Here is a 13,080-nt window from a genome sequence, read left to right as displayed (position 1 = left end):
CCGTATGCGAGCTCGGAGCGGGGCTGGCTTGATGGAGCTAAGCTGGGCAGAGAGAGCAGCGCCTGGAAAGTGGCACCTGGATTTATTGCAGGAACGGAACGCGCGCAGCGCCAGAGAGCAAGAAGTTGAGGCTGGCTCCAAGGCCCAAGCAACGCCCGCCTGTCTGCAGCCAGGCCTTGCATCCGCTCCGCTCTTCTGTGAGGCGATCCCAACTCCGTGTCTTGTAGGATTCTTTGCGCCCTCTTTCCCTCCCCCGCCTGCTCCCTCCCTTCCCTCTGAACCCCAGCCCCTCTCTATCAGCCGCTCACTCCGTCTCAATATGTCTCAAGATGGCGGCCAATGTGGGATCGATGTTTCAATATTGGAAGCGCTTTGATTTACAGCAGCTGCAGGTCAGCCTCTCTCCCTCTCCCTTAGCCCTATAGTCTCACGGACCCGGGGTTTACCGTGTGCCCGCTGCAGTGCTCGCTGGGCAACGAGATGCCGCTGCTAGGGCTCCGGGCCTCCTCCCATTGATAATGTTTTATCAGAAATTGATCCTCTTTGTTCAATTCATCGATCAGCCAAGATGGCGCCGGGGCTCCGGGCGCTGCGCTCCATGGGCCCGGCGCGGCTTTCTCCGCCGCACACTAGGTTTATACCGCCTGTAGACTGTCCCCTGACCAGAACTTAACACTATTTTATTATTTTTCATGCAGTTTGGTAATTAATTTGAGCCTTTTGCATTCGCCGCGGCTTCAGCAGCTTCTTCCTCCAGTCACTCGGGGCTTTAACTGTGGAGGACCAACAGCGTCATGTTTAAAACTGTTCATTCTTTGTAGTTACTTTTTACTGTTCGTGAAGACTGTATTTTATTCGGTGTTGAAATATGTTATTTTTGACTGTTTTGGTGGGTTTGTTTACGTTCAAGTTGAGCTATTTTTAAAAACTTTTTGCAATAAAAGAATGTTCATCTACATTTCAATATAGTTTATATTTCTAAGGCTTTTTAAAATGAAACTTAATTATATTTGCTTAGCATGCTTTTTAACTTGTCTTCGACATATTCGATGGTAGTATTCTTTGTAGAGGATAGAGTGCCTACTGTCTGGATTGTATACGGCTTGTGTGTGAGACCCAGCGTTTCACTCTGCGCAGCCTTAATGTTTTTGGTGGGTGGCAATGTAATTTTTATGTTTTCTGATCAATGGGGGGAATCATTGTTGTGGTTTCACCAGAGACCCCAAAATATTACACGTACAGTATGGGGTTCCGAAAGTTTTCCCGCAGTGCTTGAAGCGCCCAATCGGGCTCCCTGTTCGATCGTGTCAAGTTTAATGATCTTTCTTGATGTCTGTGTTTCGACCTCTGTCCGGAGTAGGCGCAGGGCTTACAGATATGTATGCCGGTGGACGCTGTGCAGAGCAGCGCCGGGGAGTGGGCTATTGTATTCAGTGCTTTCCGCCCCAAGGGGGCGCAGACTGTGTATCGATTGACGGGGTATAATTGTTTCTGGACAGCGGCTAATGCAGATCGCAGTCTCCACTGGTGTAGACTCTAACGTCGGGACACTGGAGGCTTCCTGCACTTGGCCGCCACCGGCTCTGCTTTTTTAGTCCCGTCTGCCGCGAAAGGGGGGTGGGTCCACAGCTCCCGAGGCTCCGCAACTGCTTCCAGTTGGTCCAGCGGTCCCCACCGGTTGTTCACTTGTGTTGGGGATAGCCCTTCAGTTGCGAGACACGCTGGAGGGGGTTGTTGTCCCCAATGGGGACGAATTCCCGGTGTTCCGGGGGAGGGAGTTTGTACCGCTCGTCTTTGGGAGCGGGGTCGACGTCCCCAAAAATGAGCACCAACAATTGAATTTTTAGTTTTATTGTATTTCTGGAGATGTACTATTTTGTATGTATTCATTTTGTAAGTAGTGTGTGATAAAATGAAGGCAGGTTCTTCAGCCGCATTGATGTGGTAAGTGATAATTATAGGGCCACCTTAGTCGATAAACCTATTGATAGTGCCATTCCCAGTTGTGCTGGTCGTCCTGTCTTTTTTTTTTGTTTTTTTTTTTTTGTTTTATGGGTTCGTCTTGTATGTAATATTTAAGGTAGCTCGGGCCTGGGGGCTCTAAAGAATGTCTCTGGGGTCAGGGGACTGTGACTGGTCGCAATGTCTTGGTGTGAGGGTCTGGCACACCCCCTGTTTAATTTTTGGGGGCGAGTTGAGTGTGAGACTGCTCCCCATGCCAATATCCTGAAACAGAACTGACGCTTCTTGTTGTCGAGGCATGACGGTGTGTGTTGAGATTCCCCCCCTTTCCCTGTCTTGGTCGGTGGTGGGTGTGAGGAGGGGTTTGCGGGGTCAGGTTGATTTCCCCTAGAGATGAAAATGGATGGGTTGGCGGGGCTGTCTGGATGAAAGCAGGAGCAGATACGTGCCCTTCTCTTGTGGGTCGTTGGGGCTTCAGTCAAAGGCCAGCTGTTGGGGATTTTAGGCTTGCTTCCTCCGCTGTCTGTTGGCCCAGACTGCCCCCTCCCCCGTCCTCTCAGCCCGCAGGAATGCCGTCATCTGTGTGGGAATGCCGACTTCGGGCTTAGACGGCAGCGGTAGTGGCTTCGATCAATAGACATTCACTCAAACTTCAGGGGGTAGCACCAGGACACAAAGCCGACTTGTTTATTTATCATCCCTCGTCGCAGACACGCTTGACGGCTTTCACGGGGACACTTCAGCTCGTTTTTTTATGCTACCGAGCAGCTGTTTGCAAACCCATTTCACAAAGGGGTCAATCCTTTTGATTTCAGTAATCGGCTGCATGAAGTTTGTTGGGTTTAAGGCGAATATTCAATTTTATTTTGTGGCTACTTAGTGTCTCTTGCTGGGAAAAGGCATGTTTACGATTATAGTTGTACACACTGTAATCAATTATCATACAATAATGTGAATATTCTTCAGTGTTCCTAGAACGCTTTAGATCTATCGCTTGAAATCGTGTTGATAATGGTTCTTGTTTTAATCTTTACAATGATTTGCCGGCGTGTGTGTATGTAGTGCTTTTTTAAAGAAAGTTAACTTCACGTTTATTGACGAGGAAGAGGCTTTGCTCTTCACGCTATAATCATGTTACTCCACGTAACGTGTGCAGGGTTTGGTATTTATCTGATGCACACACATCTCATTCCGTTTGTTTGTTTTTAATTACCATTTAGCCTTCATAGTGTAAACTGGTAACCTTACCAAGTTCTGGTTCTAGTGCGTCACCTAAACGTCCGAAGACGTGATTTAAATGTTTTGGTATGTATACGCTCTTTTCATTGTTTGTAAAAAAAACTTTTAGTATGTATATTTTTGGATTATTATGTGGTGGCCTTTCGTTGCGTTGTAGTAACACAAGGTGTTGGGAATTTCAGATTTGTGATGTCTGGCATGTGAATAGAAAGAATAGTTTTAGGAAAGCTAAGAAACCACCAAAAAGCCTTCAAATTACCTTGTGAACTTTAAATGCCTTTTGATCTACTGCAGTCAGTTCAGGTTTCCAACGTATAGTACGCACGCTATGGTAGAAAATACAGCTGTGATGGCGGGGTGTTTGCATTTCAAGGTTTTACAGAGCGTGAAATTAGCAGTGGTTAAGGTCATTCGATTCCTGGCTTAAGGCTGCTCTTTCTGAAGTCCTAGAGCTGTCCTCTTATACTATCATGGGCCTTTGTCACTTAGTTCGCAGGCATCATATACGCCGAATTACGCAGAGCAGAGTGTCCTGCCAAGTGGCAACCTTTAAAACGCTTTACCGGTGCCCACCACGCAATATTGGATGCTCTTTTGCATAGAGGCTGGGCTTTCTTTTTTTTCTTTTCGAGTGCTCCTCACTACGGGTTAAGTATAATCAAAATCAGCCATTCTTGGATGGTTTTTATGTATCAATAGATCGCCATTTGAAAAATATAGGAATGTTTTCGGCGCAATCTACATTTCTCGCTAGTTTGCAAAACTGTCTGCCTAGTGACATAATGAATGTTGTAAGATATCGGGCAGTTCGTCTTCCAGGCCCAATGTGTGCATAATGGTTTTTGTTTGAACCTTGGCATCATACTATTTATTTGTATTTATTGTTTTATATAGCGCCTTATTCCAAGGTGTTTTACAGTTATCAAGAACATATTAAACATGGAACAGTAGAAGCAATGACTGTATACATGAATGAAACCAGAAAGTCGGCATGTAGAACAATTTGCATAAGAGAAGGGAAAGGAGAGGAAGGGGAAGGATGGGCCCAACATTGCATTTGGATGCAATTTCTTTATGCGATACTGACCATGTATATCTATCCCTCCTAGAGTTGACTTGCTAGTTTTTCATTCGTCTCTTAAACGACCTGCACTGTATTTGTTGGAAGCCCACTGTAATTTAGTTGACCTGATAGGAATATTCTCCTCCCTAAGAGTGCATTTTTGCCTAAGATGCTACTCTTGTAATACTAAGGGGTTGCATACATTATTTCACAGCTGTATGTCTAGATCCTATGATAACCCGAGTGACTTTTGGAGGCGCCACTCGACTGCATTTCGGGGCTTCTAACAAGGGAAATGGTAAGGGAGCAACTACCTTCAAAGACTTGTGAGTGGGGCACATTTATTTGTATCGTGCCCCATTCAGGTTGTCCCAAAGGAATGTTTTAAATTGGCAAACAATGATTCAGTGTAATGCCCATTGGGACAGTGACATTGCACACAAACATGATGTTTTAAATACAAAATGCACACTTTGATGGTACCTGCCAGCATGGTATTGCTGTGATTGTGATGCAATCCATGATTGGTTCACAATCCATGATTGGTTTGTAAATTGTTCGTGATGCATATTAAGCTGCATTGTATCATAATTGATGCAAGACTGAGTGTGGTGCTACAGTTGCAATTTTCTTTGTGCTCTGTGGGCAGTCAGAAGGGAAGTCCAATGAAACGGACTAGGGACTGCGCTACCTGAATTTTTGTTATGGCATAGTGTCACCTGAAACAGCATTCCCTAGCTTAACATTACATCTCTACACACAACTCATTAGCAAAACTGCGCAGGTCACATAATGGAATGTACACCAATAAAGCATCTACACTTAATTTCCCTAAATGGCACACTAAGCCACCACCGATATACCAACACAACTCTCCACACTCTTAACACAACTCCGATAGGCACCATAATCAACCCCACAATTTACGTTAGCAATCTGGAGTGGAATTTAACCACTGCTGTTGACTAGTCACAACATGGCTAAAACAAATACCCTAGCTGTGCCGTTCTCTTTTCAGGCATCCTCCACTCCCAATCCACATAATTGCAACAATGCATCCTTACTTAGACCTGTTAGTCCCCTAGAGCACCATTTACAGATTCTGGCGCTCAAAGAAACCGGGAAAAAGGGAGGTTTGTTATGCAACACTCAGTAACATAGACTAACCAGGCATAGGAAAGCGTTTCACTCATTCTCTTTTGGGCTATTACTATGAACAGCCTGGGAAACTTTGTGACTGCCTGCAACATGGCGGCAAATTAATGTCAGTCTGCTATGCTATATTCTCTGGCGCAGTTACTGACTGGTAAGCCTATATTTCTCCCTTTATATTAAGTGATCCGTGAACTGAGGGATGATCACTGCAACACTAATTCAATTCTATGTAGTGGCCTGGGACTAACGGAGGAGCACAAGACTTCATTTTGTCCCTAAAATCTGCCCCACTATAAGGCAATTTTTAAAAATAGAGTGAATACAATCACTTCTAATGACTCTGCTTTCTGTACTGTGAGATTATACTCTTTGGGTAGGCTGTGAATCTAGGATTTTAACCTACTCTCCAAATTCAGTACTTGACTAAATGCCGTCTGAGCTCTACTGGGTTCAAATATTTAAGTTGGGGTTTATTTTGAAAAATACACAAATCCCAGAGTAAAGAAACCTGACAAAATACTTATAGAAACATGTTAAGACAAAAGAATATAATAACCTTATTTTCAAAATCTTAAATGGAAAACAAGTCATAGAATGCAAAATAGTGAGATAATGAAAAATCTCATTGTACAGTACTGTGCTTTCAGTACTTTAAGACAAACGGGCGTCCTTTTAAAAAATGTAAATCGCACAGACGGTCCAGTCCATGTTACTTTTGCCTTTGGGTGCAAACAAGTCCACTCTGCGATTTTAATCATTTGCACTACGCAGTGCATAACAAAAGTAATTGTCTGTATGCCTTCCTTGTTTCACTTTGAGTAAATGCCATGTATGCTTGGCAGACAGTGTGTGCAATGGATACCTTTTAGAATCGGGCTGTTTTTTTTTTAGGTAGTGTAAAAACTGTAGGGTTCCTTAAGAATCCAACGCACGTGTGCTAACATGAAAATCTAATGCTCTCGGAAATGATTGTCACGTTGTATGAAGTAGAGGATGAGGGTGATGTAAACAATTCCGTTCTGCTTCTCTGCCCTACAAATTAATGAAAATATTGCACAATGTAAAAAATATGCATTACACTTCCACATATGCTTTTTATGTTAGATCATAAGCATGACGCCCCCTGTAAAACAATTGTGGTAAAGAGTCACTTGTATGTCACAAACTTCCAGCTTGCTGCAAATCCTAAAGAACATTTGATATCCACATCAAAGCAAACCTTTTTTTTATTTTTTGTATGTCAAGTTAGTGGATATCATGGGTATAAAGTAATCTTTAAAATTGAACTTTACTGTTGTACACGTTTTAATGGTCTTGGAAGCAGAGGCAGGTTTGCTAGTTAATTGGTGCTTCATAGGGATCTTGAAGCTGGAAATGCCCCATTACAGGGCCAGTTGCTTAACAATTCACGCCTAAGAAAGGCACTACTAGGAACAAAAGCAAAATAACTTCGTAGACCCAGGCACCATTGATCGTCTGGATTTCGTCCTGCTCATAGCTCTGAGGTCAGCAGGGCCCATCAGGAATGGCCCAAAATTGCAAACGGAGGGGGGAGTTGTAGCCCAATTGCGTTGCGCTCCAGGGGACTAATCTAGGATTCCAAATTATGCTGTCCTCTGCTGTAGTCCCTAATTAAGAAACGGTGATCCATGTGAACAAGTTATCCCATGCCACAATCCATGGCATGCGGACAGTGAAACCTGAGTTTGTACATTCTGCTGCAATGATAAGTCTACAGAAACCTTGATGAACTCTGCTTTTTTGTTGTTTTTCCAATATACGGTAGGTTATTCAGCAGGTACCACATCCATGCTTTGTTAGTCAAAGTTTGAATGCAGTCCCCTCTGGAAACACTACAAACAACTCTTGACTACAGGTGTAAGCAAACCAACCTTTGGTGTAAGTCTGTACTACACAGTTTTGGTAGCGTGTTGAGCAGCCAGGCTTATCTCAAGTGGGGAGATGTGAGCAGTAATGATGTACACAGATGTTTACAATCACAGGTCTTCAAATAAACTCTTACACTCAAGGTTTCTTGGATGAATACTTATTAATTTATTTACCAGTCAGTTATAAAACATTAATTAGAAGGAGGCAATCGTATATCAAACACAAATATATTTCAATACTGTTTCTGAATCATATAAGACCATTTTTGGTGTGGCCCACAGACGCAACCTATACCTACTGATAACTTTAGTAACAAGGTTGCTGGGGACATTGATATCTTACTGTTGGCATTCAGAATACTTTTCAAGAGGTGTAAAAGGCAAAGGTTATTGGAACATAAAAGGTTACAATTATTCTTAGACAGTGCAAATATTTTGAGTTCACCAGAAGAGTCAGTTCAGTTCAATAGGCTATGCCAAAGTCAATGGGCTAAAGTCCTGGATATGATAAAGCAGTTAAGGCAAGTAAACGGAAAAGTCTCTGCACAAGTTCTCAGAAGTAGTTTGTAGAAAGAATCATTACATGTTGGGTCACAAGCTGATTAGGCCTGTGAGTTGCAAAAGTTTCAAGCACTTTCACCGTGAGAGGTAAGTACTCTGTCTTGTTTTACAGTAATTTACAAAGAAAAAGAGGCAGCTGATTACTTCTGTTCCTGCATATCTCGCTGTTCCTGGGCCTCAGTAGTGGGGACAAGAGGGAGGACGTCGGGGACTCCTGCACTGGGACTGGTCAAAAAGCTTGCAACTAGCAAACTTGAATTTCGGTAGCTGTGAGTAAAGCACACAAACTGGTGTCGCTCACCCTGGTCCTATGGTTTCCTGCAGCAATGAGGAAATTCAACCAGTTCCGAGATGGGTGTCCAGGTGGCTTACTTGTGTGTTGATTGGTCCCACCAACTCAAAGGGATAAGTCGTCCTTGCAAGTATTCTCGATGTGAACTTGGCTATTCGGACCTGCAGCATGGCTTGACCGGGCAAACCAATGGTCCGGGAGTTGCAGCCGCTGTCCTCTTCAAGCTCTACTTCAGTTCCTTCGTTCCATTGGTCGCTCTACTTCAGTTCCTTCGTTCCATTGGTCGACTGCCTTCCAAGCCTAGAGACTCGCCTTTTATTTGGTTCTCTCTCATTAATTCCAGCCTAGCTGTCACTCACCCAGCAGGGTGGCTGTCCTTGCCGGACAGTCAGCCAGCCAATCAGCGCAGAGTTCATTTGGGTCTTCTAGCAGACTAAGCACAGGGAGTTTCTGGCACCTCTGTCACTTCCTGCCTACCCCAGACACTCGGGCGCCAGAGGCGGTCTTCACTCCTGCCAAAAGCAAATGAACAAAGAGACCAAACCTGGTTTGGCACGCAGAGAAAAACTCTAGGACGTTTCCAAAAAGAAATGTGAAAAAAGAAGACCGGGATCTGTTTTAAACTTAGGGGGCTCAGACGCCATCTTGAAAAACATGGCTCCCGCGATTTAACGTTACCGGAGCTATGGATAGTTTGCTGTCAGGAAAAATCATGGTAGTTCGTTGTAAAACCACTGCAACCAGCCATTCTGAGAGGAAAGGGTAGCATTTGACTGTGCTACATGAGTATCTAGACACAGGGGATACTAAGTAACCTCTCCAGCACTCTATTGTAAGATGGGGTGTGCTGGGTCTAGGAATTTAAAAGGCCAGTAAAGTCCATTTCACTTTACTTTGGGAAACAGTTTATCCCAGAGAAGGTATTTAAATCCTGGGAAATCTGAAAGACTTCCCTGTGCCACTGCACTGAAGGTGCTTTGTGACACAATTGTAAAAGATGATGCTTAAGGAATTGGTTAGAGTCCATAACCAAAGAAGAGACAGAAAACACATTGATTTGAAAAGTTCAAAGTCCCAAAGTTTAGCAAAAGAGCTGGAGGGCTCTAAGGTAGAGGGAATTGGCACATTTGAGAATTCTCCCTAACATGCATGAAGAGAAATACATGTTGTACCTATCATCCTGCACTGCTTACTTGACTGCTGATACTTTTTCATTGTTAGTACATAGTTTCTAATTTCAGGCTGAGTTGATTTAGAGAGTGGTAAGGACTTTTGCTTTTCAGACACATTTACTACGCTGAACTTTAAATTGACATCCAGTTGTAAGATTTTCTTTTAGAAACTATTTTATATTGAACTTTTATGGACCATTTTTGGAACATAGGTCTTTTTAATGCATCACTGCTCAGACAGAACTTCGTGAAGGTGACGCGAACAAAGGATGTTGCAAACAATAGGCCTTTGATGTGTCCTCTGAAGTATCATGACTGTATGGGAGAGTGTACTGAACATCATTTTCAAACTTCAAATCAAAATCTTGGTGGGTGGCGAGTATAACTAGTCATGTTAGTATGAAAAGGTCACCTGACTGACAAACTCAATTTGAAACTTTTGATGGGGAGGCGAAACTTGAGCACATGCTTGGGTATACTGTCCCACATCATTCGAAGTGGCCACATGATGGCACATAAATGATGAACACTTAAAAAAAAAATGAGATAAGTGGACTGATTAGTGGGGAGACCAAACTACTCTTTTTCAGAGGGGGCTGCCTCGCCTATTAGGTACAATTGAATATGGTCTGTTTAAGGAAGTGGTTAGGATAAGTTTGTCGAATTATTTACGTTGTGCAAAATGTGGCAGGTCGGACATTTTCACCTACCTACTCATGTTGGGAGACGGGAGGTCGACGTTTGAGTTTTCCACTTGAATGCTTTACTTTGGTATCTTCCCCCGCCCGACAATCTTTTTGCATTGCATGTTGCAGTGTATTTCTCATGTGTGCAGGATTCGCTTATGTTTGAAGCTCTGCAAGCATTGTATGCTGGGATGAAGATTGTGTTTCTGGCCTTGACTTGTTGCTGGCCTTTCCTTTTTCTCTTCAGAAGCATCTTGGGATGTCCACTGTACAATCATGATTGGCTAGCAAAGTCGATTGATTCCTGCTGTTACAATTTAATCCCCTAGCAGGTCGTCTTAACTTTAGAGCAATGAGGTCATTTCACTGGTTAACGCGTGGCCTTGGGCTTTCAAGTATAAGGAAACTTTTCCAGTGTTTATTGGTCTTCTCCAATTCAATTTTTTATTTTTGCAATATATACAGATAAAATAGAACTACCAGTCAAATATCCAACAGTGAAATATAAATGGAATATACCATACAACTGCAATAACAATAATAAATTAGCAAATAAAATCTACCCAATGAAGTCAAGGGAAAGAAGTGAAAAAAGGAAGAAAGAGAAGGAGAGTCAGGAAAGTTGTAGACAAAAAACACAAGCAATTTTAACATCCAGAAGCATGAACCAACAAAAACATCACATATTACTATGGTTACGAGATCCATGGTCTATACAAGAAAGAACACAGTATATCATAAAACATTGGTAATGGAGTCACCAGAAAATAGTATTATACAGAATTCAACACACGTCAGCCATATACATCAAGGAAGCTTCCCCATATGTCTCAAAACATATCAATGGCTCCTGCCTGCTTGTAGATAACTTTCTCATAGGTGGAAATGGTGAGAAGTTCCTCCACCCAATCGTCGATGCAAAAGGAGCTAGTTGATTTCCAGGATCTTGATATCATTTTCTTTGCCATCCTGCAAGCACGGAAAAGCCAGATGATATTGCTGAACGAGACCTCCTGTACTAGAGACACATCCCCCAGAACCAGTAGAGTGGCAGTCATAGTGATTGTACAACTCAGGATCAAACCAGCCTCTCACAGACCTTCTCTCAAAATGTCTTGGTCTTTGAACAGAACCAGAGCAAATGACTGAGGGTGCCCCTTGCATTTTTACACTTCACCATAGTTTGTTCCCCAGAAGGTGTCTTTTTGAATAGTCGTACTGGTGTCCAGTAAGGCTTGAAAAGGAGCTTTGTTTGCGAGGCCCTTAGGTCCCAGTCAATACTCAATAGGCGTGTATTACCACAGCAGCGCTGCCAGCAGTTCAAATCAATATCTTCTAGTTCCTCAGCCCAGATGGTTGGAAACCTTGTGTCTCCTTTACGGCAAGCCTTTAAGAATCCATACATAGTAGCAGCAGGATGAGATGCACTTTTGCAGGTCAGCAAAGCTGACCAAGCTACGTTCTGATCTGCCAATTGAGATACCTCCACTCTTGCAGCAATAATGCACTACAATCTTCTATATTCTACATAACTGCATAAATCCTGTTAAAAGAGCAGCATAATTGTGCAGACAATATCCATTTGTCACCATCAAGTAGATCCTTAAAGTATTTTAGAAACCATCCAGGCCAGAATAGGACTTTTCTTGTGATTTCAAAGCCGGGTTGAGCCAAATGGAAGCATCAGGGAACAGGTAAGGCTCACTACGCATGCGTTTAGAAATGTCACGCAAATAGTCCTGTAAGAACTCGGTGGATGTATCCCTTTTTAGAGGATTTTTTTCTGATTGTCAGTAGGGCCTTCGGACAGACCATAAAGTAGGCAAGACACCCATCTCTTTCATTCTGGTGTGCTGAAATGAGCCTGCAAGAAAGTTATTTTCACTTTTAATGGTGATTTCTGCAAGCTGATCTTGGGGACCGCAATGGCCCAGCATTGCGAATCTGTATATGGAGCTCTTTGAACAGACTATAATCATGCACTCTAATGAAAAAAATGGAGTAGATACATTGACGATATTTTTGTCATTTGGCAAAGCTCAAGAAACAAGCTTGCTGAGTTCCTTATCTGGATTAACACCCAAAACATATTTCTTGAATTCACCTCCAACTTCAGTAGCGACCATTTGAACTTTTTAGACATTACCATCTTGGTAGATACTTCCTCAAAAGTGCTGTTTGTAAAACTGTACAATAAACTTATCGACAGAAACTCAATGCTACATTCTGAGAGCTTCCATCCCAAACACGTCAGGGACAACCTCCCACTGGGACAATTTTTAAGGCTCAAACGGAATAGCTCAAATGGCAAAAAAATGTAAGACCATCTTGAAATAAGCGGCTACCCAAGAAAGTTCACAAGAAAAGCTCTAAAAAGAGCAAAGAATAATCATTGTGAGTCTCTTCGGGGACATAAGGAACACAACTCAAACAAAGACCAACAAGACAAATTGGTATTCGTCAATACAAATAGCAATATGTCCAATAACTTCAAAAAATCATCCTGAAAAACGGGACGCTCTTGGATAAAAGTGAGACACCAGTACACAGACCAACAGTTGCATTTAAACAGAGTAAGAACATCAAAGACCTTGTAACCCGGAACAACATCTCATTAAAAAGACGGAGCCAGAAACAAATGAGACATGGGATATGCCCCCCTGTAATTGGCCATTTTCCAGGTGGACACTGTACTTCTTGCCAATTCACCAGTAGAAGCACAGAGGTGGACCTGGGCCTACACTCACCATGGAGACAAAACAAAGGCACCAATTGCAATTCCACTATGGCCATATGGTGTCCTTGTTCGAAAGTGTACATATAAAAAACCAACAGAAAGGTGAAACTAAGAATCGGGGAACATAAAAGCTGCCTCAAAACAGAACCAACAATGCCCCATTGGTGGACCATATGGTTGAAAACATTCACACACCGGACTATCTCAAGTGGACAGTTTTGTACAAACCTTTGCCCAGTATGGACACAAACGGAGATAAATGTACGTTATTGCGCAAAGAACAACAAATTGCCTTTTTGATCAAAAGCGCCATCTCTGGCCTCA

The 13,080-nt window shown here is 42.9% G+C and overlaps 1 protein-coding gene across 4 annotated transcripts in view; it reads left to right on the top strand.

Annotated features, from left to right (window-relative positions):
- Positions 1–231: 231 nt before the first annotated feature.
- The window catches only part of CUX1 (cut like homeobox 1), a 2,307,153-nt gene continuing 2,294,304 nt past the window's right edge, over positions 232–13,080 (top strand). Inside the window, exon 1 of one of the 4 annotated variants that reach the window (XM_069614986.1) lies at positions 232–392. In XM_069614986.1, coding sequence (XP_069471087.1) covers positions 330–392 — 63 coding nt within the window. In that variant the 5' untranslated portion in view covers positions 232–329. The remainder of the gene's footprint in view (positions 393–13,080) is intronic. The other 3 variants (XM_069614987.1, XM_069614988.1, XM_069614989.1) reach the window with 3 other exon arrangements.

This window comes from Ambystoma mexicanum, chromosome 9 (assembly GCF_040938575.1).
Source record: "Ambystoma mexicanum isolate Mex_15411 chromosome 9, UKY_AmexF1_1, whole genome shotgun sequence".
NCBI lineage: Eukaryota > Metazoa > Chordata > Amphibia > Caudata > Ambystomatidae > Ambystoma > Ambystoma mexicanum.
The sequence above is the reverse complement of the archived record's forward strand: the minus strand, read 5'-3'. Positions and strand labels throughout refer to the sequence as shown.